Genomic DNA, 21,353 nt, shown 5'->3' with positions numbered 1-21,353 from the left:
TATAATCAAGAAGACCATGATGACAGGATGTTTCCATGATGAGATCATGGCTGGAGGAATATGTCTACCCATGCTAGAAGTAGAATGATGTTGCATACTAAATGTACAATGTACACTGCAAGTCGATAATATACACTGTTACTGACTGATGATATAAAGAAAGTGTCTGGACAAGGAATGAAAGGTGCAACACAAATGGCAGGTGAAAGAGTGCATGGCGTGCTCTCGTGAAGGCCACAGCAGTGCTTTACAGCGCCACCTGAAGTTGATGATGATGATGATAGAGATATTAACAAATATGAAATTAAATAAATCACCAGGAAATGATGGCTTAAGTGAGGAATTTTATCTCAAATTTTGGCCAGTAATTGGAGATCTAGTCCTTGCATCTATTAATGAAGCTTTTAAATTACCAGCCTCTCAGAGACAAGCAGTTATCACCTTGATACATAAAAAAGACAAAAATTCAGACTTTATTAAGAATTACAGACCGACTTCTCTATTAAATGTGGATTATAAAATTTTAACAAAGATACTTTCAAAGAGATTGCAAGAAATTTTACCTGATATTGTAGCTTCTGATCAACTTGGCTATGTTAAAAATAGAAACATTGGAGAAGCCATAAGAATAATAGATGATATGATTTTTCATTCTTCTTTTTATAGTCAAAATGCTTTTTTGATGGCCTTAGATTTTGAAAAAGGCATTTGACTCCGTTTCTCATTTTTTTATATACAAAGTCTTAAAATCATTTGGGTTTGGACCATTGTGTTGTAAATGGGTGAATATACTTTATACTAATACTGAAAGTTGTGTAATGAATGGATACACATCAACAGGTTATTTTAAGGTTGAAAGAGGAATTAGACAAGAAGACCCATTATCTCAATACTTATTTATTTTATGCATAGAAATTTTAGCTCATATGATTAGAAATAATCACTTGATAAAAGGAATTAGTTTTGGAAATACAGAAATAAAGCAAGTATTGTATGCGGGATGATTATCACATCTTTATCAAAGATATGATTTCAGTTAAGGAAATAGAACATGTTTTAGAAGGTTTTTATAAATATTAAGATTAAAGTTAAACAAAGATAAGACATATATTCTGCCCCTGGGCCCACAGGTGTCTAATCATACATTTCCCTTTGGGAAGCTTGTAGATCTTGTTAAAATATTAGGTGTTCATTTTCAGCACTTGTAGACAAAAATGAATTGTAAGGAAATATTGAGCAAAATTAATAAACTACTGACGTGGTGGAAATACCGTGACTTAACTTTTAATGGGTAAAATTCAATTGATGAAAGTATATGGATATTCTATATTGACATATGTAACATCACTAATGCCAGTTCCAGACTGGGTATACAAAGAAATGGAAGTAATGATTTCTTGTGGAGAGGTAAAGATAAAATTAAAAGAAGTACAATGAGTTTAGACTATCAGCAGAGTGGGCTCAAAATGATGAATTTTAGGTTGTTTGTAATAGCACAAAGAATAATGCGGATAAAAGGGCTTGGTAACAGGAACTCATGATATCAAATGGAAACAATACTTTAAATATTTAATGAGACCGATAGGAGGGAATTTAATATTTTATTGCAATTATTGGAGAGATACAGTGAATCTCACGTTACCTTCTTTTTATCAGAATCTTCTGAAAGCATGGATAGATATGAAAGAATATGTTAAAATAGAAGAGAGATACAGAGGGAATAAAATATTGTATAATAATAATTTTATTCAATTAGAAGGTCAAACCTTATTTGAGGAAGCTTTGTTTAATATATATATATCGACTTCTGTGATGAAAATGGAGAATTGAAACCTGAAGCTCATTTTATAATTTTAGGTTTGAGCAGAGTGGAAATTGATAAAGTAAACAAAATTTATAAAGTAGCCCCTTATGAATGGAACAAACTGTTCAACCTTTACGAAAGTCAATTCACACTGGCTTTAGTTTAGAATAATTGTTTACATTTGAATATTTAACTGCAAAAATGGTATATAAGAGTCAAATTAAGAAGAATGTAGAAACAAACTCGGCAGGCTGCGATTTGATGGCACTTTATAATATTTCAAGAAAAGAAGTAGAAAAGATATGTGTTTAAATGTTATGTGGGGCGGGGGGGTAGTAGGTGCTCTCTAGCTCTTTCTCTTTTATTAAATTTTTTTATCATTTACCCTTTTTATATTATCATAACCCTTCTTCATTTTTTCTCTCTGAAGGAAATACAAGAGGAAAACAAAATATTGTGGAAAAGAAAAGAAATAATTTAAAATTTATACGCAAACTGGTCGAGGAAATAGTAAAAACTTTATTTGGGATTTGTTTAAAATGTGAAAATATAATTTTGTTTATGTGAATATTTTTCATCTGTTAACATGTAACTTTATTTGTAAACCTTGTATGGAAAGTTCAATTGCAAATTTATTTAGACCTACGTGAAGATTATTTTGTTATTTTGTATACAATGTTATAAATTATGTACAAATTTCTTTGTGTAGAAATGAAAAATGAAGGAAAAAAAATCTATACACTTTCGAATATGCAGTGAGCAATCTTTTCTCCTTTGCAATAAACACGAAGAGACTTATGAACATCTGTTTTTACCTGTGAGAAGGAAGCAAATATTTGGAAGGACTGCGGTGACCTTTTTGGTTTATCAGCGTTAAAAAATCTACACTGGCAAGAAAATCATATCGGGATAAAGGGATCCAATGCGGGAGATGAACAACTGTTAAATGACAATATTCTTTTAACAAAGCATATGCGTTGTTTAAGTATAGTTCAACTATAAAAAAAAAAACAATTCCTCAAGAAATTAAAAAAAGAATTATAGAAAATAGACAAGAAGAAAAGGAATTAGCGGGGAGAGAGGCACTTTAACACTTCACTTCAGAAAATGGAACAACTTCCACAGTTAAGGACGGCGAGGCAAATACTTCTTTCTGAGACTCATTTTTAAAAAAAGTTAATTTGATCATAAGGAAAAGGAAGAGACTGGATTTCCAAAGACTGTAGATTTGACTGTGTTCGGGAAGGGAGGGGGGATTTGTAGAGTTTAGGAAGCTTTGGTAATCGAGGGGGAGGAGTAAGATTGTATGTGTGTCTGAGTATGTGAGCGTGTGTGGTGTGTCTGTCTGTCTGTCTGTGCGTAAGGCTTTCATCTATAATATTCATTCAGTATAATTAATTTGAAGACATTATGTACTGTGTATTAAACTATATTATGTATTTCTGAGGGAAATACAATTTTCTTTACATTTTGATATGTTATGTAAATCAATGGAGATGTATGATTTCTTTATTCAGGTACTGAATGAATGCAATAAAGAATGCTAAAAAAAAACGTGGCACTAATGTCCTTTGGCAAGACATTGATCTACATTTGCCACTCTCCACCCAGGTGTTAAATGGGTACCGGTAGGAAGGAATTCCTTCCTAAATGCTGTGAGTGTCGAAATCGGCAGCCTAGCATAGCCGGGTAATGTTGGAGCGCCTTGGAGACCTTGCAAGGTCGATACGTGCGCTCTTATTAAGAATCCAATTTTATTATTATGATTATTATCACCGCCCAGACTTGAATTCACGACGCTGATTAAAAATAGATGTAAACCTAGAATGGGTACCAGCCCACTGCGGCCTAGCAGGAAACGAACGAGCTGATTTGCTGGCAAAACAAGCTTTAAAAAAAAACCCAGAATAATAGTAAACCAAAGCAAAAGTGAGTTCATAAGAGAATCAGATATTTATCATAAATCCATGTGGTAAAGCCTATGGGATAAAGCAGAGAAAGGAAGACACTTGTATAGCATCAATACAAAATGTAAATAATGTTTTTAAAATCAAAGGTTTGAACCGAAAGGATGAAAGATTGATCTACCAATTCAGGCTTGGTAAATGTAACCTGAATTACTATAAATATTTAATTAGAAAATACGACACTGGACTATGTGTAGAATGCCAAACGATAGAGACAATTGAGCACTTTTTATTATCTTGTCCAAAATATGAAAGGCAAAGAAGGAGAATGTACAGAGCACTTAAGACCAAAAATCCAAATCTAGGTCACTTACTAGGAAACGAGGAATATTTAGGAAAGGTGGTAGCTTTTTTAAATGCAGTGGAAGGTACAGCGAACTGTGGTGCTCAGCTATACACATCATTACGTATTAATTACGTATTAATTGAGTATTAATTACTTTTCGCTATATCATCTATTAGTGACAGTGGTACTTTCCTCGGTATAAATTGCTTCATTATACGGAGAGAGGCTTTAAACTATAATGAACTGATCGCAACTAATATTCAACCACTTCATCCTTTAATAATAATATTAAGAAAAAAAAAACGTTACTTATAAAGCGCTTACCACCGAAGTCTCTAAGCGTTTTCCTTCCTAATGAATTCTTTAAAATAACAAGCTGCATAACAACACAGAAATAACTACTTACAATTTACTGACATTGTTAATTGCACAAACACAACGCCACTAGGCTATCGTCGATCCAATAGCAAAAGTACTAAGAGAGGACCAGTAACTACGCCCTCTGACATTGTCTGGCGGAAATCATCGAATGACGATGGAAACGCCATTAATCACAACAACAACAACAACAACAACAACTAAAGATATCATGAAAAGCACAGACTAAATTTACACTTATTTCTCTGGTCTCATAAAATAACTAATTTTACACACAAAAATGTGTGAATCGCATGGTAAAGGACCTGTGTCAAATATTTTTATCATCAGACAATCTAGCGTCGTTCGTGCGTTGACTGTTGTGCGGTATAACACTACCACCGAACTGGATTTTGCTTAATCCCTAGGAGCTAGTCAGGGGCGGATCTAGGGTAGTGAGCACTAAAAAAATATGAAAAAAATCTCCCCGAAATTCCCGAAAATCGATATTTCGCTCAGGGGGGGGGGGGGGGGGGGGAGGGGGGGGGGGGGGGAGGGGGGAGGGGGGGGGGAGAGGGGGGGAGGGGGGGGGGTGGGGGGGTAGAAAGCATCATTTTGCCCCCGACATAAAAAATAATTAGAAAAATATGTTTTCCTTTTTTTGGGGCCACCCAAGGGGGGGGGGGGTTAAACCCCCTAACCCACTAGACCCGCCCTTGCTAGTGTTAGTGAATATGACATTTGTTCGTAAAATATTAACACCAGCCACAAAGGTCCGTTCAGCAGACGACAATTTTGCAAAATCGATAACACTAGCTAACCGGAAGTTGACGATATTCAGAGGACAAAGCCGTAACACCAGCTGATTTCCATTTCCATTTATAATTAGGAAAAGGGCACTTATTAGATAGGAAAAGGAGCACATGTAAAAATGTAAGGTGCGCTTATCTAAGATAGAGAGGGTAGTTACTAAAATGGAAAGGGGCACTTGTCAAAGTAAAAGGGGCACCTCTCGAATTTAAATAAGGAAATTACCAGAGGTGAAGGGGCACTTGTCGTATCTGAAATGAGGCACTAAATAGAGATTAAAAGGGTTCTTATATGAATGGAAAATGGACTCTTATTGCGAAGGAAAATGTGAGCTTGTCGAAGGAATAGGGGCATTTGTCAAAATAAAAGGGGCACTTGTCAAAGTTAAATGGGCATTTTTCTATATAAAAAAGGGGCACTTTGGCGGTACTTGAAAAGGTGAGGCACTATGCCCCCTGCCCCCGGGAGGGCCGGCCCTGACAATGAGTATCTAGACCTTGGGCGGGGGGGGGGGGTGCAATCTGAGCCAACGCAGAAGAAAATGTTTTCCAGGACTTGATTTTCCTGTGGGACGATGAGTGCTTCTTTAATATATCTATTCATAATGATGCTTATAAGTATCGACTTGCATGGTGATCGGATATACAGTAGGTTTACGGTTCCTCCCCTCTCACATGGTGTAACCATAAACCTACTGTATATCTCTTCATAACTTGTAAATTATCATTTTGATTTACTTTTATTTCTGTTTGTTGTGTCATCAGCAACAACACAATGAATTTGTGAGACAGATTTGATCATTGTTTTCTCGGGTCCCGGATGCTTTTTTCTTCAACCACTTGAATTGTTTTCTTTGCAATCCATTAATGCACTTCTTTGTCCCACACCTAGCCCCACATTCTACTGGATTTGAATAATGTATTTTTAAGATTAATCGCCTTGATCTCACCCCTCCCTTCCTCTCTCTCTCTCTCTCTCTCTCTTGCTCTCCTTCTCTCTCTCTTTCTCTCTCTTTTGGGCATTTACATTTTAAACACAATTAACAAAAATTGATAGATAAAACGTGATGATGATAATATCGGATAAACATGTACTAAAAATAAACAGATCTACTAGCAAATATGAAGCAAGTTGGAAAGTAAGAAATAAAATGAACATCTGAAGAAGATCTAAAGAAACAAGCGTGTATTGTGTAAAAATGTGTAAAAAAATGACAAAATCAAATGCAGTGTCTCATTCTGGCATTATTGTACTATATATATATATATATATATATATATATATATAAAATGTAAGCCAAAAAAAAAGTTTACACCTAGAAAACTGTTAACTGTTTCACAAATCATCGATGAACAGCAAATCACCATACATCCCACGAAAGAGCGTCCCATCCCGAATCACGCTTGGATGAACAGGAGGCACTGTTTGCGAGAGTATAAAAATCGACTTGCGCCAAAGTTGCTTATGTGATGATGTGGTGATGATGATGATGATGATAACGATTTTGTTGATTTTTACAAGTTGATGCTGATGCTGACGTTATGTTCAGTTGAGCCTTTCACCAGTATCCAGAAGACCTTTACTGAGATTTTTTGTTCATACTGCCTCTGTTTTATATTCATCAAAATAATGTATGCCATTTTGTCAGAAGGCTTTATCGCTTAGGAGAGAAGAAACAAAGCAAAGAGAATAAGGGAAGGCAAGGTGTTTAGAAATGATACAACTATTTCAACACTCTTCCCCTCACCCGATGACCTTAATCTCTTACATGTCATCTACCTATAGTAAGTCTGTTCCTATTCCCACTCCATGACATCAGCGCCTATAGATCTAGATCTTACTAGACACACGCTTCGCTACTGGTCTTGGAAACGGGTAAACTAGCGACGTGTTTTGACTATAAAAACCCTTTTTTCCTGCGTTCCTCTCTTTCTCCTCTCCCCCTCTCCCCCCCCCCCCCCCTCTCTCTCTCTCTCTCTCCCCCTCTCCCTCCCCCTCTCTCTCTCCCTCTTTTCGTCTCTCTTTTCATTCAAGGTAACTCACAACGAAACAGTGACAGTGTTCAGTTTTTCCTTGCTATTGTGTTTTCTTTATTGATTATAGAATGCTGCAGTGGTAATTGTTTTACATCATAATTCACCTTTGATATCAGAGCCATTACAGTGAACGTACTTATCCAGTGAAATAAAAATTATGCCCATTGACCGTGGATTTAATTTTTGTTAATACCATTTACCTCGCCTGGGTTAAGTGTGGCAATGAAGATTAATATCTTGCCAATGAACATTAGTGCTGCAACACGGATTTGAACCCTGTACCTTGTTGTCGGCAGTCTGGAGACTTATCAACTGGACCACAACATCTCCACCTCTATAATATCACGACTTTAATCGCTGATGAAAGGGAGTGCACCAGAGTGATATAATATCATACGTTGAAAACAACCTCTAAAACCCACGACAGTTTGATTTTGTGTTAAAGAGAGATAGAGAAGAAGAAAAAATACAAATCTAGCATTTTCATGTCAGGATTTTCCATCATCGATATGTTATGACATATTCTAAGTAAGGATGAAGGATTTTCTAAACTTTACAGATGAGATTCTATTCATTTAACCAAGCAACAGCAAAAAATCAACGAAAATGAAAATGCTCAAAGCAGAACATTGAACTACAGAAGGAATCAAATTGTCTGGACCAGACCACAATGTCCACCCATTTTAATACAGCTTATTGGAGTAATAGTTATGTGATTATCCCTAAGATGCATTAAGATGTTCAAAATTAATTCCCAAATACCATAACATTGATCCTTTCTGTGTGTATGAGCTTCAATATAGCCCTACCAACTGGGATAAATGCTTAGGTTTAAATTCACTATATTCAAAATATTTGTTTGATAGGTTTTCGCTGAAAGAAGATCTCGTTTCTTGGAACTCCTTTTTAATCGAGGTAAGCCAGGAGGTTGGGTGAGCCAGTCTCAGGGTCTTCAACCTTGCCCGAGGAAGCGTTACTAATGATAGCAGCGTACACTTTCTCAGAATCACTCTCTGAAGCAGACATTACCGCAGCAATACCTGGGGAGAAGATAACAGTGTAGCATGAGGAAATTACGTTTATTGTCAGAACTATTTCACATTTTTTTCCATTAATCACCCAATTCTAAGACCTACCTGAACATAATTAGAAGAGTACGTCTGCGAAAATAGCTACATGATAGCTGGTAGTAAAATACAAACGCGTAGTATTGACTATTGACAAGGGGTTTTATTAACAGTTGATTCAATTTCGAATTTTATTTCATTGAATGAACATAATATATAATAATCTCGATTTATATAGCACTTAATATGGAATACCATACAGACCCTTTGTACCCTCACCATCAACATAATCTCCTCTCTCCTTTATTGTTCCATGATGGTATTACTCTTACTCCCAATGTTAACAGAAGCACATGAAAACGATATTATGGGTTTTAAAGCTTGCGTTTTCCTCAGGTCAGATTCTGTCATGTCATGATCGCATGGCAAGCCGTTTAAACATTAAATCCTATTTCGTGATATAAAAAAATAAATAATGCTTGATACCAATAACTTATTTTTGATATCGAGAATTTAATTCTCGATAACGGGTGATAATGGTGATCCAATAATATTCAAGGTTTATTAATTCAAAAATATGAATCGCAGCCAGGGGGGGGGGGGGGGGGGGCTCAATTTTCCAATAATTTTACAAAAGTATTAACATGATTTAAAAACCATATACACTGTCGCTCATAAAGGTAGAATATTTTTTTTTTAATTCCAATTAATGGAATTATTTTAAAAACAATTAAAAAATAATAGATCTAGATAATAGTATACATTCTCAGATTTTATTGAATAATAATTTGCCAATGTGTGTTTTGCGTGACTGATAAAGCATGTGTATGCTACTATGCTTATCAACTAGGGGACCTATGCCCTTAAGTCATAAATGACAGTAATGAGGATTAATGCCCCACAAAAGGGCACTAATATAGCACATCGACACGGTTTTGATCCTGGGGCCTCACAGTTACGGGGCCATTGCTTTGTCACTGAACCATGACTGTACGCAGCGGGGGCTGGGGTAGGGGGCTGTTTCCATAAATTAAAAAAAACAACAGAAAATTCAATAAATTTTTAATAATTTATTGCATTTAACCCGGTGCCTAACATTAAACAAAATTATGTGTGCCTTTGCCTTGAGCCATAATGCAAAGCCGTCCAGAGGATTTTTTTATGTTGGGGACCGGGGTAAAATGCAATAAATTATTGAAAATTTATTGCATTTTCTGTTTTTTTATTTTTATTATACTATTATCTATATCTATTATTTTTAAATAATTTTTTTAATAATTCCATAAATTGGGGTAAAACTAAAATATTCCACCTTTATGAGCGACAGTGTAGAATCATAACGATACAAGTAAACAATATGCAATTGTAAATTATTCATAAGTGTAATACCAAGGAGCGCATGTGAGGCTACCATGAAGCGAGTAGTACATTTTTAGCTGTATAGGTGGAGGTTCAAAGTAGTATAGTGTAATGTGAGCGAAGACCGCAAGCTTTGCAAGCTCCATGTTTTGAAAAGACAGTTGGAAGGGAGAGAGTGAAAGAGAATGTCATATTACGCACCTAACCAGCAGTCAATATCTGTATATTATATACCTCTCTTTAGAAATCTAGCCATCTGATTGGTCAAAATTTGAGTCGTGAGTTAAGCCATGCCCGCCTACCGGTCAATAGTCTTTTAAGAGATGCCCGCATGCCCCGGTTAACGGGCCGCATAAATAAATTTTGGTGAGATCCCCATTGGTTCACGTGTAAAAGTTCCTTTGTGTGAGCGCGGATACAAAGAGTGCAGTGCGGGTGCGATTCCTGAACGATTGTAACATTCAGGCAACTTTCCAGCGAAGATTTACAGACAGTGTCTCAGATTTGTTGTGATGTTTTAACAAGTCAAGTAACTCAAGTAAGAATAAGGTAAGAATTTTTTGTAGATTTTTTGTGTGAATTCGGTATATACAAGATGATGGACTGCTTTAATATTCGAAGTATATATTTATACTGGCTCTCGGGGACGTTACATCGTGATTTGACCCGAGGCGCGCCGGGGCCTATAGAAACAGCGATCATAGCAGTCAATATATCTATATCATAAAATGATGAAGCGGATCCTATTCAAATGATTGGTTGAGAGCGTACACGTGACCAAGCATTTATTTTGCCTAACACGTAATTTTACCAATGACCGGTCGTTAGTAAAATCCTGTTATAAAACATCATTTTATGAAACAAATAATATATCCTCTTATAAAACAAATAATATACATCATTTTGTTCGGGCATTACTAAAATTACCCACATACACTCAGTACCTTCGAAACGGTCCAAAGTTACCTCGTGTGGGTAATTCTTACTATAATGCTCTCATTGCTATTTTCTAATATACCACTCTCTGCTTTTTCATCGCGGAGTAGCCTCAATGAAACAATGTTTATGAATATTACATAATTTATCGTTACCTGCAACATGAGGGCATGACATGCTGGTTCCGCTCTTTGTGCTTGTGGAATATTTGGAGCTAATACCGCAACTTTTGATGGATGAACCAGGAGCAAAGATATCAACACATGTGCCCCAGTTCGAGAAGTAAGATCTTTTGTCAGAACTGTCAGTGGCACCCACGGTGATAGCCTACATACACACAAGTCATAATCATTATTCAAACTCATACACATGAACATGCAGAAGTAAACCTTTAAAACCAAGGTCCATATGGTACACTGTAAATACAACAGAATACAAGACATGCAAAGGCGTGGAACATTATAACTGTATAAAGCACGTCAAACATTTTACACCAAATAATATAGAGAAGAAAACCCGTATCCAGACACATACCCCTGGACATCCACCCGGCGGATAACCACCCCAGTCAACTACCCCTAGAACAACATTACTACCCCCTATAGGGCAACCACCCTCTAAGAGGACTACCCCCAGGGACAACTACCCTCTAGGACGACTACCCCCAGGGACAACTACCCCGGAAAACTATCCCTAGGACAACTACCCCGTAGGACAACTATACCCCCTAGGACAACTACCCCCGGACAACTACCCCGAGACAACTACCCCCAGGATAGTTGTCCGGGGAGTAGTTGTCCTAGAGGATGGTTGTCATAGGGGGCAGTTGTCCGGGGGGTAGTCGTCAAAGAGGGTGTTTTCCCTTGGAGGTAGTTGTCCTCAGGCGCGGATCCAGGATTTCTCAGGGGAGGGGCCCAATTTTTTTTTTTTTGCTCCGGAAAATTTGAAAATCGCGCCGGCCGAAAAGTCGCTCAGTGGGGGGGGGGGGGGGGGGGGGGGGGGGGGGGGTAGTGAGCACATTATTTTTTTTTTGGGCCACGAAAATTTGAAAATTTGTACCCCCCCCCCCCCCCAAAAAAAAAAAGAAGCTAAAAATCACGTGTTTTACACGTTTGTTCTTCAGGGGGGGGGGGGGGGCGTAGGAAGGGAATTGGATATTCTGGTTTTCTCAGTTGGATCATTCAACTGTTTGGATTACAAACGTTTATATCAGGTATTATCAAGATAATAATGCAGATATTTATTTATTCATTTCGCATCCTTGTACAGAGTATCATATACCGCTAAACAGGAGTCTGTTTAAAAACGACATAGTATGTCCTGCCTTTTTTCCATTCTATTCTCCTATCAGCTCACTTCCGCCTCTGATATCAAACGAAAAAATATATGAGAATAATACTGAATCACAATGTACTAAATAAGAAGAGATGGAAGAGAGAGTGAGAGAGGGAGGAGGTATAATAGAACAGATCTGTTTTGTTTGAAAATAAGGGCAGATCTGATGCCCCCTACTATATAATTATAGAGGGTGGAAAAAAACATGAAAACCTTGAGCACCCTCGGGATGGATATGTTGCGTATTATTAATGTCTGCATTATTATCGTGTAGGAATACAAGGGAGGCTATGCCCCCGCCCCCCCCCCCCCCATTGTAATACTCGCGGGAAAGATTTCGAGAATCCCCCATCTCCCCCTCCCCCCCCCCCCATTCTGAGAGAGCCTAGAAAGGGGCGACGAAATTCTCATTACTATGACCTCTTGGGAAATTCAATGTCATTATCTCACCCCCACCCCCCCCCCCCATTTCCCCCTCTCCCCCTGTCACACCTGAATTGGATTCCCAACCCCTGAATAATCAAGTCATTTACCTCTGGTGCAGAAGCGGGTGACTTGTCGCAAGCATCACCATCGTCATTGCCGGCTGAAACAACTACAACATAGCCGGCATTTCGACAATTCTTGACAGCTGTATTTTGTGAAGTCGACACGGAGCCACCGAGGGACATCGAAACAACACCAGGCTTTTGCCCATTATCGCGTACCCAATTAAGGGCTAAAAAAAATAAGATAAATTTTATGAAAATCATCATAATTATATCAACAACAACAACCATAATGATAGTAGAAATTATAATGATTATAATAGTAATAATGATAATAATTATAATAAAAATATCAATTACAGTTATAATAATAATAATAATAATGATAATAATAACAACCAAATTATTATTATTATTATAATTATTACAATAATAATAACAATGATAATGATATCTCGCATGAATTCAAAGGATCAAAATTGACGATACTGTCTTCAATGCTCTTTTAATACTCTTTGGGGTCCAGGAAGCTCAAGGTCTCGGCTCGGACCTCCGTTATTTATTCTGTACTATTATCCAAAAGAATTCCCTGGAACGACTATACGCAGATGACAAACGGATTTCTTTTTCTTTCAGGCCTGCATGTACTTGCTCAATATAAAATCATCTCAACCATAAAAGCAGGTGTTGATTATACTCGTGGATGGAATCTTCAAAACAGATTCCAAACTAAATAGATGGGGTATCTGTCAGAAGTCTTGTCATAAAGCCATCACTCGGTGCTAGAAATCTAGAAGTACTTTTTGACGAACGTTTGAATATGCGAACATTACAAACATAATGTAAATCAATAACATACCACATTATAATATAACCAGCGCTTTGTAACTGCAAGGAAAAGGCGCTATATCAAATATCTATGGATTGGATTGGATTCGGAAGAGTTTTGATCAGGACAGTATAAAAACAATTGTTCATGCTTGCATCATTATTTTAAGTTTTTCATTAAAAAGAGTCTGGCTCTTAGGGTAATGGGAGTCACTTAATCACAGAAAAAGATAGGCTTATAAACATGAACAATTCTTTTTACAATTTAAACTCTTGTCTCCATAAGGAGCGACCATTCATTAAAATGCAGTAAGGGAAATTATTTTAGTCTCTGTTTCCTTCCTTTTGTTCTTTTCTTCCCCTTCCCACTGTCCTCCCCTTTCCAATTCATTTTCACCTCTTTCTTCTTCAGAATTAACGTTAACTCTCTTTCTCTCTCTCTATCTCTCTCTCTCTCTCTCTTTTCTGTTTGTTTGTGGGGGGGATTTGGAGGGGGCTTCCGCCACTCAGCGCAATGACACAAGAAAATAAACATAGGAAAAGTGGTCTCAATCTCCCATATTTTACCCCCACCCCCCACTTATTTAGGGTACGAGCATGCCTGTTCCCTCCCGTTGTAGGCACCCCCTATCTCAGGGCTGCCAACATTTCTGAACCCCCTTCCGCGGGATTTTCCGGCGTTGGAGACCCCCCCCCCCCCTGAATGAAATCCAATAAGCGGGACTTTCCGAACTTTTTGGCAAGGTGTTTTTACCTGAGATGCTGTCAGATTTATAGCCAGAGCCACTGCAAGAGAGGGTACGGAGTGCGTAGACGGAGGCCTTTTTAGCAACACCATATGTATTACCTACAGCAGTACCGGCACAGTGGGTTCCATGTCCATTGCAATCTTGCCCCTAGAATAGAAGAATCATGGTGGTGATATGTTTATCTCAATTTATTAGATTATCTAATAAGCAATCGAGGCATAGGCGCCGGAAGCGAGGGGCGCAAAAAAAACAACCACGCCCCCACCCTTCGGAAAAAATCAGGAGAAAAGGAGTAAAAAAAGGTTTGTATTTTTTAACCCAAAAAAAATAACAAATAATAAAGCATGAATTGAATCACATAAAAATTAATTCCATTCAAAGAAAAGGAAAGTAAACAGGTATTAAAACATTCATCATGCCCCTATATTTATCAATGGAGGATTTTATGCGATACGCGCATATCGTGGATATATTGTGAGAGGATGGGAAAGCGTGTGTGTTTTTTTAATTATAGGGGTGAGAATACATGAGCCCCTGAACACTGGCGTACTGATGGGGGGGGGGGGGGCAGTTGCCCTCCAAATAAATTTCAAACGTGGTTTAATTCTAATTCGGTATCGGTGATTTACAAATGTTACTGAAATGACATGATTTTCCGGTATGTTTTCTCAATTTCTTTTGTAAAATATTATTTGTTATGCGTTCGTTGGAAAATTACAAATTCCCAAATTTACAGTCAGGCAAAAATATGCTTTTTAAGAAGCCTTAATCATGTCAGGGCCTGTAGAACGGCGGGGCTTGGGGGCTCGAGCCCCCTCATTTTTTGAAAAAGTATGTTAAAGAGAAAAAGAAAGAAAGAGAGAAAGAATTGAGGTATCAGAATATGCTTCTCTGACGTTATTTAATGCTTAAAACCCTTGAGCTTACGGGGGCTCCGCCCCCTGTACACCACCAAGGACCCTAAAGCGGACCACTGGATGCTCATCTGACCGTAATCAAATCATTACTCTTTGTGCAAAATAGCTCGAGCCCTGACTATGGCCCTGACTACATAAGACTACTACTGCCACTACGACGATGACGACGAATACTACTACTATGTCTACTCCTTCTATTCCTATACAATTAAAACAAATACTACTGTGAACAGCATTAGGTTAAGATTAAAAAGAAACAGATATAGGCCCACAACAAAACAGTAAAATGAAAGAAATGAATGAAATAAATAACCGTCGTCTACTAACATCTCCACCTATGAAGTCTGCAGCAACACTAGCACGGCCACCAAAGTCGTTATGGTCTGTATAGATACCAGAGTCGATTACGTAAACATGAGCTCCAGCACCAGTGCCTGCAAACAAGGTTAACAAATTATATTTTTTTTATCAAATTAACATTGTCCCTGAAATAGTCAGTTATCATGATAAGATATTTTGGGGGCATGAATATAAGAAAATCATAAATAAGCTAAAAACAAAACCCTATGAATGAAGCAGAATGAAAGATATCAATATACGTTACAATGGATTATACACAATATATGAATTCATTACCATGCAGAATATAACAAAGATGGATAAAATAATACTTTGTATTCACATTGTTTTACATATTCATTTATGAACATGATTTTTATGCAAATAAATTGCATTTGGTAGAGGGCGGAGGAGGAAGAAGATGAATATATATATATTATATGTATATATTTGACTAACCACCGATGTCCATTTTCCCGTCGAGAGGGAGATTTCTCTGGTCGATGCGATCAAGACCCCATTCGACAGCGTCAGCTTTGATGATCTCATCTTCCTCTACATAGGCAACACCAGGCAGGGAACGCAACTGAAAGGTGACCATAATATTGTTCCTCAAAATCATGAACAGTCAATCCTGTCTATTAAGGCCACCCAATGGAGACAGAAATGGTGGCCAGTGTAGACTGTACTTGGTTCTGATGTTCCTATTTTCATTAAATGAATAAAACTTTATCATCATGATACAGTCAGAGGAACTAGAATATTACATTTTGGCATTTGGCAACAAAAAACCTGTTAAAGTGCAATCGATGCAACATAAGCACACTTTTATGGAAACTAGCTAAAATATTAACGCTGTGATTATCTTAATCAAAAGAAAAGGAAGGAAAAGAAGAAAAGGAGAAAAAGAGGAACAACAAACAGGAAGAAGGATAAGGAGGAGGAGGAGGAGGAGGAGGAGGAGGAGGGGAGGAGAAGAACAAGGAGGGGAATAAGAACGAGAAGAAAGAGAGAACCATAACAAATAGTAGAAGAAAGGGAAAACTAAGAAGAAAGTAAAAAGGAAAGGAGGGGGTAGAGGCGGAAAAGAAATAGATAAAGACATAAATAATAACGAAGATGATGAAGAAGAGAAGTAGTAAAAAACAAAAACAAAAACCAAAGGTAATTCTTACAATATCAAGGCCTCCTTCGGGAACAACGGATACGAAGGCATTGATGAGAGATATTTTCGATTTGATAGAAGCGAAGAGACCAGATGTAGCTACACGGGTCATTAAACGCTCTAAAGTTGCGTCGATATCTACACCATCCTGTGAAATGAATGGAATTTTCATAAATAAAAAGGATAAATAAGTGTTATCCATATAAATATTTGCACATACATTGATCAGAAATATGTCAAAACGCTGTCGTTAAATAAATTGAGTAGAGTAACTAAATGACAATGGAAACCGATACAATCTGTTTCACAAAACAAAAACAAAAAATGTTTTCACCATTCACAGATAAAGAAATGCTATATATTCAGTTGCAGTCTAACTTAATAGTTATGATAAAAATATTCATTTTTTCAGTAAGAGGAAGAATTACGTTACACGAAAAGCTTGCTCAAGAATAAATGCACGATGGGAGGGGAAAGACAATTATTATCAGCAATAATAACTAGCAATTGAATATGAGCTGCCATATACATAGCAGCATTTGTGCCATCTATATGTTGGAATCCTTTGGAAACTTTTACTTTGTTGTTTACTTTGAGGTTCCTTATATAGGCGTATGACAGTAATGTTCTGCAACTGTGTCTAACGAATTTGTATTCCCATCGCTTAAGCATATTTGGAATCCCTTTTTACTTACTCTGTAATAATGTGTTTGAGATTTAAACTTTGAGATAAGATATTTAACTCTAAATTCTACTGACTTATTAAAAGTAGCTTCTTTTATTTTCTACTGCATCTTTTAAAATTCAACACACCACAACCGCTTGAAAACTTGACATCAAAATTGTGAAGAATGTAGATAATATTGTTACCTGCAGAACGACGATGTAACGTCCCTTTACGCCGTTTTCACCAGCGTCGTAGAACGGGGCTTGAGCAGCGTAAGCGGCCACGGCCAGGGTAAGCAGCAATAGGAATTTCATCTTGTATGGTCAGTCTATAATTAATTAATGACAAGGAATGAACAAGCCAACGGAAGTGGCGGATCAAGGGACTGCATGGGGGCACGTGCCTCTTTAAGACTAAGTCTGGCAAACCAAAAAGTCTGGTACCCCCAAAATGTGCCACCTTTCATGCAGAATCCTGGATCCGCCCCGCAAATCTGAACGGATATTTAATTGTCAAATTGTTGAATCGTTTATAATCATCATTATTGACTATATAATAATTATTACAATTTTGAGTAGAATATTTTTTAGATGTTCTCTGTCATATCTAAAGGTTTTACACGGTGTTTTTGTATCAACAATTGAACGTTTTTGATAAATCATATTATTATCATTCGTGTTAGTATTATCTTCTTTTTTGGAGGGGGTGAGCCTGTGGTATATTATTATTCCGTCAACAGGAACCAATGAAGCGTTTAGAGGAATAAAGAAGAGGATTACTATTTTAAATCGAGGTTGAAACCGTTTGTGAGCAGCATATTGCGGGCACTCTGGGGAGAAAGGGGTTCACGTCTCTTGCACATAATTATATCAACTTTTAGTTTCTACACTGTGATAATGCATATCATTGACATCCACTGTTGGTGGATTTTCTATCCATGTCTTTTTCATATAGCTATCGTCCTTGTTCTACTAAATAAGAATCCAAACTAAAAAGAGGCCAACGCACTGCCAGTGATGTTTGTCCGAATGTTTTTTTTTTCTCTCTGAGACACACACTCTCGCTTCCCAAGCCTTCACGCGCATCACACAGGTTTTGAAGAGTGTATAGTTTTGAAAAAGAAATGATGGTATTTATCTGTAAAGAGACAGGGGTGTCTAGACAGAAGTGCCGAGTACCCCCCCCCCCAAAAAAAAATAATAAATAAATAAAAAAAAATGTTGGTGATAACCGTCAATTTCTCGACTTTATACTCATATTGTAGACCCATCTTATAAAACAAATAATACATGTGTTTAGCTCGTGCATTAGTGATATGCACTGCATTGGGTAAAGTCACAATGAGACAGACAATGAACTCGACAAGTCTCACTCATTATCCTACTTTTATATTTAACCTGCGTGCATTGCATATTTACCAATGCACTCGCAAAAACGTATTATTTGTATACTAAAGTGTAACTCGTATTCTCTCCAATGATACATGTACATATTTATTATGATGTATTCTGCACACCCGTCCTAACCAAATCTAAGTCCCCCCCCCCCCCCGGGGGGGGGGGGGGAATTTAAGTAATATTTTAGTCTTAATTCTTCTTTGATAAGCCTGCAAATCGTTTATCCTATGACATTGTTCTGACATAGGGCGTCCAAAATGAGCTCCATCCATTGAAACTGAATCAATGTACACTGAATGAGGAGGAAGCCAGGATTGCGTCAATATAATTTTATTTAGAAATATTTGAGCTTGGGGTAACATGAATAAGATAGCTTATCTAATGCACAAAACAGATTTAAAAAAAAATTAAAGCTAGGTTATTGTTGTCAGAAGAATTAACACAAACATAATTGGCTTTTGACACACATTACGCTTCCTGCAGCCCAAACTTTGTACAAGCGGATTTTGATATAGAAGATAATTATTCTTTATCATGAAAACCCCACTCAAGGTAACATACGACATTCTTTCGTGAGGAGCTACCAAAGCTGAGGGTGTTTTTCTTATGATGCGCACTTTAAAGCTGCTCTGATAATTGTCTAAAGTGATCTAATTCACTGAACATTATTCAATCGAAGAATGACAAAGTAAGATGAAAAGCGTCGTCTAGGACTTACCTTCCTTCCAAACAGCCAAGCGATGATGAGAATGATGACTCTTCCTTTCATCCAATTAATAAAGGGTCCCATCAAGTTCATTTTAAACGTTGGGAACCCACCAGATGATTCAATATCGAGAAAACAAATAAGATGAATTTTAAAATAGATTTTTGATCTGATAGTAGAACTATTATGATATAAAAATTGGGATGACGCATGTCTCTTGATATCTGTTTTTGTTTCTACACTGTCCCATACACATATAACAAAAGGTTTCTCTTGTTTCTTGTTGTTTTTTCTGTGAAATGTACGTATAAGGGTCAGTGAAGCCTTACATCCATGATGAGGAGGAGGAGGGGCCTAGGAGAGGTCTCATCCTTCAACCAGTGACTGAACTAATCAATGAATAGTCATCACATACATGAGGAGGAGGAGAAGGAGGATGAGGGGGAGGGGCCTGGGATAGGTCACATCCTCTGACCAATGACTGAGCTAATCAATGAATAGTCATCACATACATGAGGAGGAGGAGAAGGAGGATGAGGGGGAGGGGCCTGGGATAGGTCACATCCGCTCTGACCAATGACTGAGCTATCAATGAATAGTTAAACCCTCACATCCATGAGGAGGAGGAGAAGGAGGGGGAGGAGGGGGGGGGGGGGCTGGGAGAAGTCACATCCTTCGACCAATGACTGAGATGGCCTTAGAGAATTAATAATGATAATAATAATAATAATAATTATATATAATGAGTTGAGTTTATTTTATTTATACACGGTAAAAGCCCGAAACAGTTCGCAGACTGGTTTCAATCAGGGCCGTGTAGATAAAAAAAACAACATAATCATGACATATAAACAAAAGTAATATAACACTGACAGATTCACAACCATAACACGACAATAATAGGAAATAAGCTAAAAACACTTTACTTAATTAGAACTATATTGGTAGACCCAAAAGATAAACAATTAAATAAGTTACATATATGATCATCATAATCTGTTTGCATATTTATATATATATATAAAGTAAAAACAAAAAGAAGTTTAACAAGATTATAAATAAGTTAAAAACATATTATGTATTCATGTTAAATATTAAATAATCAAACTTTAAAACAATAAACAAAAGAAAACACACATAATGTAGAATGTGTAATAATTGTGAAATTAAGACAAATAATCCCAATGATTATAATACAACCAATACTACTATAATAAACCTATGATAACAATAATAATAATACTATTACTATTACTAATAATTTTGTTTACCTGGGGAGACCTCATTAGCATCAGTGCTGGACTAAGATCTGAACCCTCAACCCTAATAAAGGATGAGAGTCAAGTGAATGAACTAGACCGCGACACCTCCACCAATTACTGTACCAACCAATCAATGAATGATTATAGCTTTTACCCCACTGAGGAGGAGGATATGGCAGAGTCTGTTGACATCCAGAAGTTCGTTGATCCTGAGTCACAGATAATAATGGCTTTCTAGCTCTTAGCAGACGATGTTGTCACGTAAACCGCGGCCTATATCCTGATAACTCAGTATCATTATCATTTTCACTTTCTTTATACATACAGTGTGTATCAACAACAAAGAGTATATGCACATTTATTTTAATAGCTCCTATAATGATAGGTTTACGTTTTGTTCCGGCGGCCACGGCAATCACGTTTCCTGCCACCGTGGACAAAACGGGATGGACGTGAGACAACGCGGGGGACGGAATAGGCAAACATGACAAGCCGTGATTGCCGTGGATGCCGGGCCAGATTTTTAAACTGTCAACAAAAAGGACCACGGCAGTCACGGTGCGGATGAGAAACCTAGTAGGTCATATTAAAACAAAGTGAACGCAACAGAACGTGACAGTACGTAATGAAAAAACTTGGCAAGACGTAACAAAATTTGACTACATAGAAAAATGGCAAAAATCCCAAGGCGCACTACGTTTCGGGTCGTGGTCCGGTGTCGTGGCCACCGGGAACACAACGTAAACCTAGCATTATGAAATGTTGATAAACTATGTGCCCTTGAAAATTGTTTTCATGGTAAAGAGTACCTTTATTCTCTCTAATGACACCTTATTCATTACTTTGTTTCCACAGGTGTTTTACCAACTAACTTTTCC

The 21,353-nt window shown here is 37.3% G+C and overlaps 1 protein-coding gene across 1 annotated transcript; it reads right to left on the bottom strand.

The window, feature by feature from the left end:
* Positions 1-7,285: 7,285 nt before the first annotated feature.
* LOC586490 (aqualysin-1) lies at positions 7,286-19,264 on the bottom strand. The gene is made up of 9 exons (XM_030978740.1): positions 19,226-19,264; positions 17,314-17,438; positions 16,454-16,591; positions 15,738-15,864; positions 15,267-15,373; positions 14,028-14,169; positions 12,491-12,675; positions 10,778-10,949; positions 7,286-8,300 (listed from the first exon to the last, which is right to left on the bottom strand). Exons 2-9 carry the CDS (start codon positions 17,422-17,424, stop codon positions 8,167-8,169), a joined length of 1,116 nt encoding a protein of 371 aa, XP_030834600.1. The 5' UTR covers positions 17,425-17,438; positions 19,226-19,264; the 3' UTR covers positions 7,286-8,166.
* Positions 19,265-21,353: the final 2,089 nt, after the last annotated feature.

Source organism: Strongylocentrotus purpuratus, unplaced genomic scaffold (genome assembly GCF_000002235.5).
Source record: "Strongylocentrotus purpuratus isolate Spur 01 unplaced genomic scaffold, Spur_5.0 spur5_contig_814, whole genome shotgun sequence".
Taxonomy (NCBI): domain Eukaryota; kingdom Metazoa; phylum Echinodermata; class Echinoidea; order Camarodonta; family Strongylocentrotidae; genus Strongylocentrotus; species Strongylocentrotus purpuratus.
This window is presented reverse-complemented; position numbering and strand designations above follow the sequence as displayed.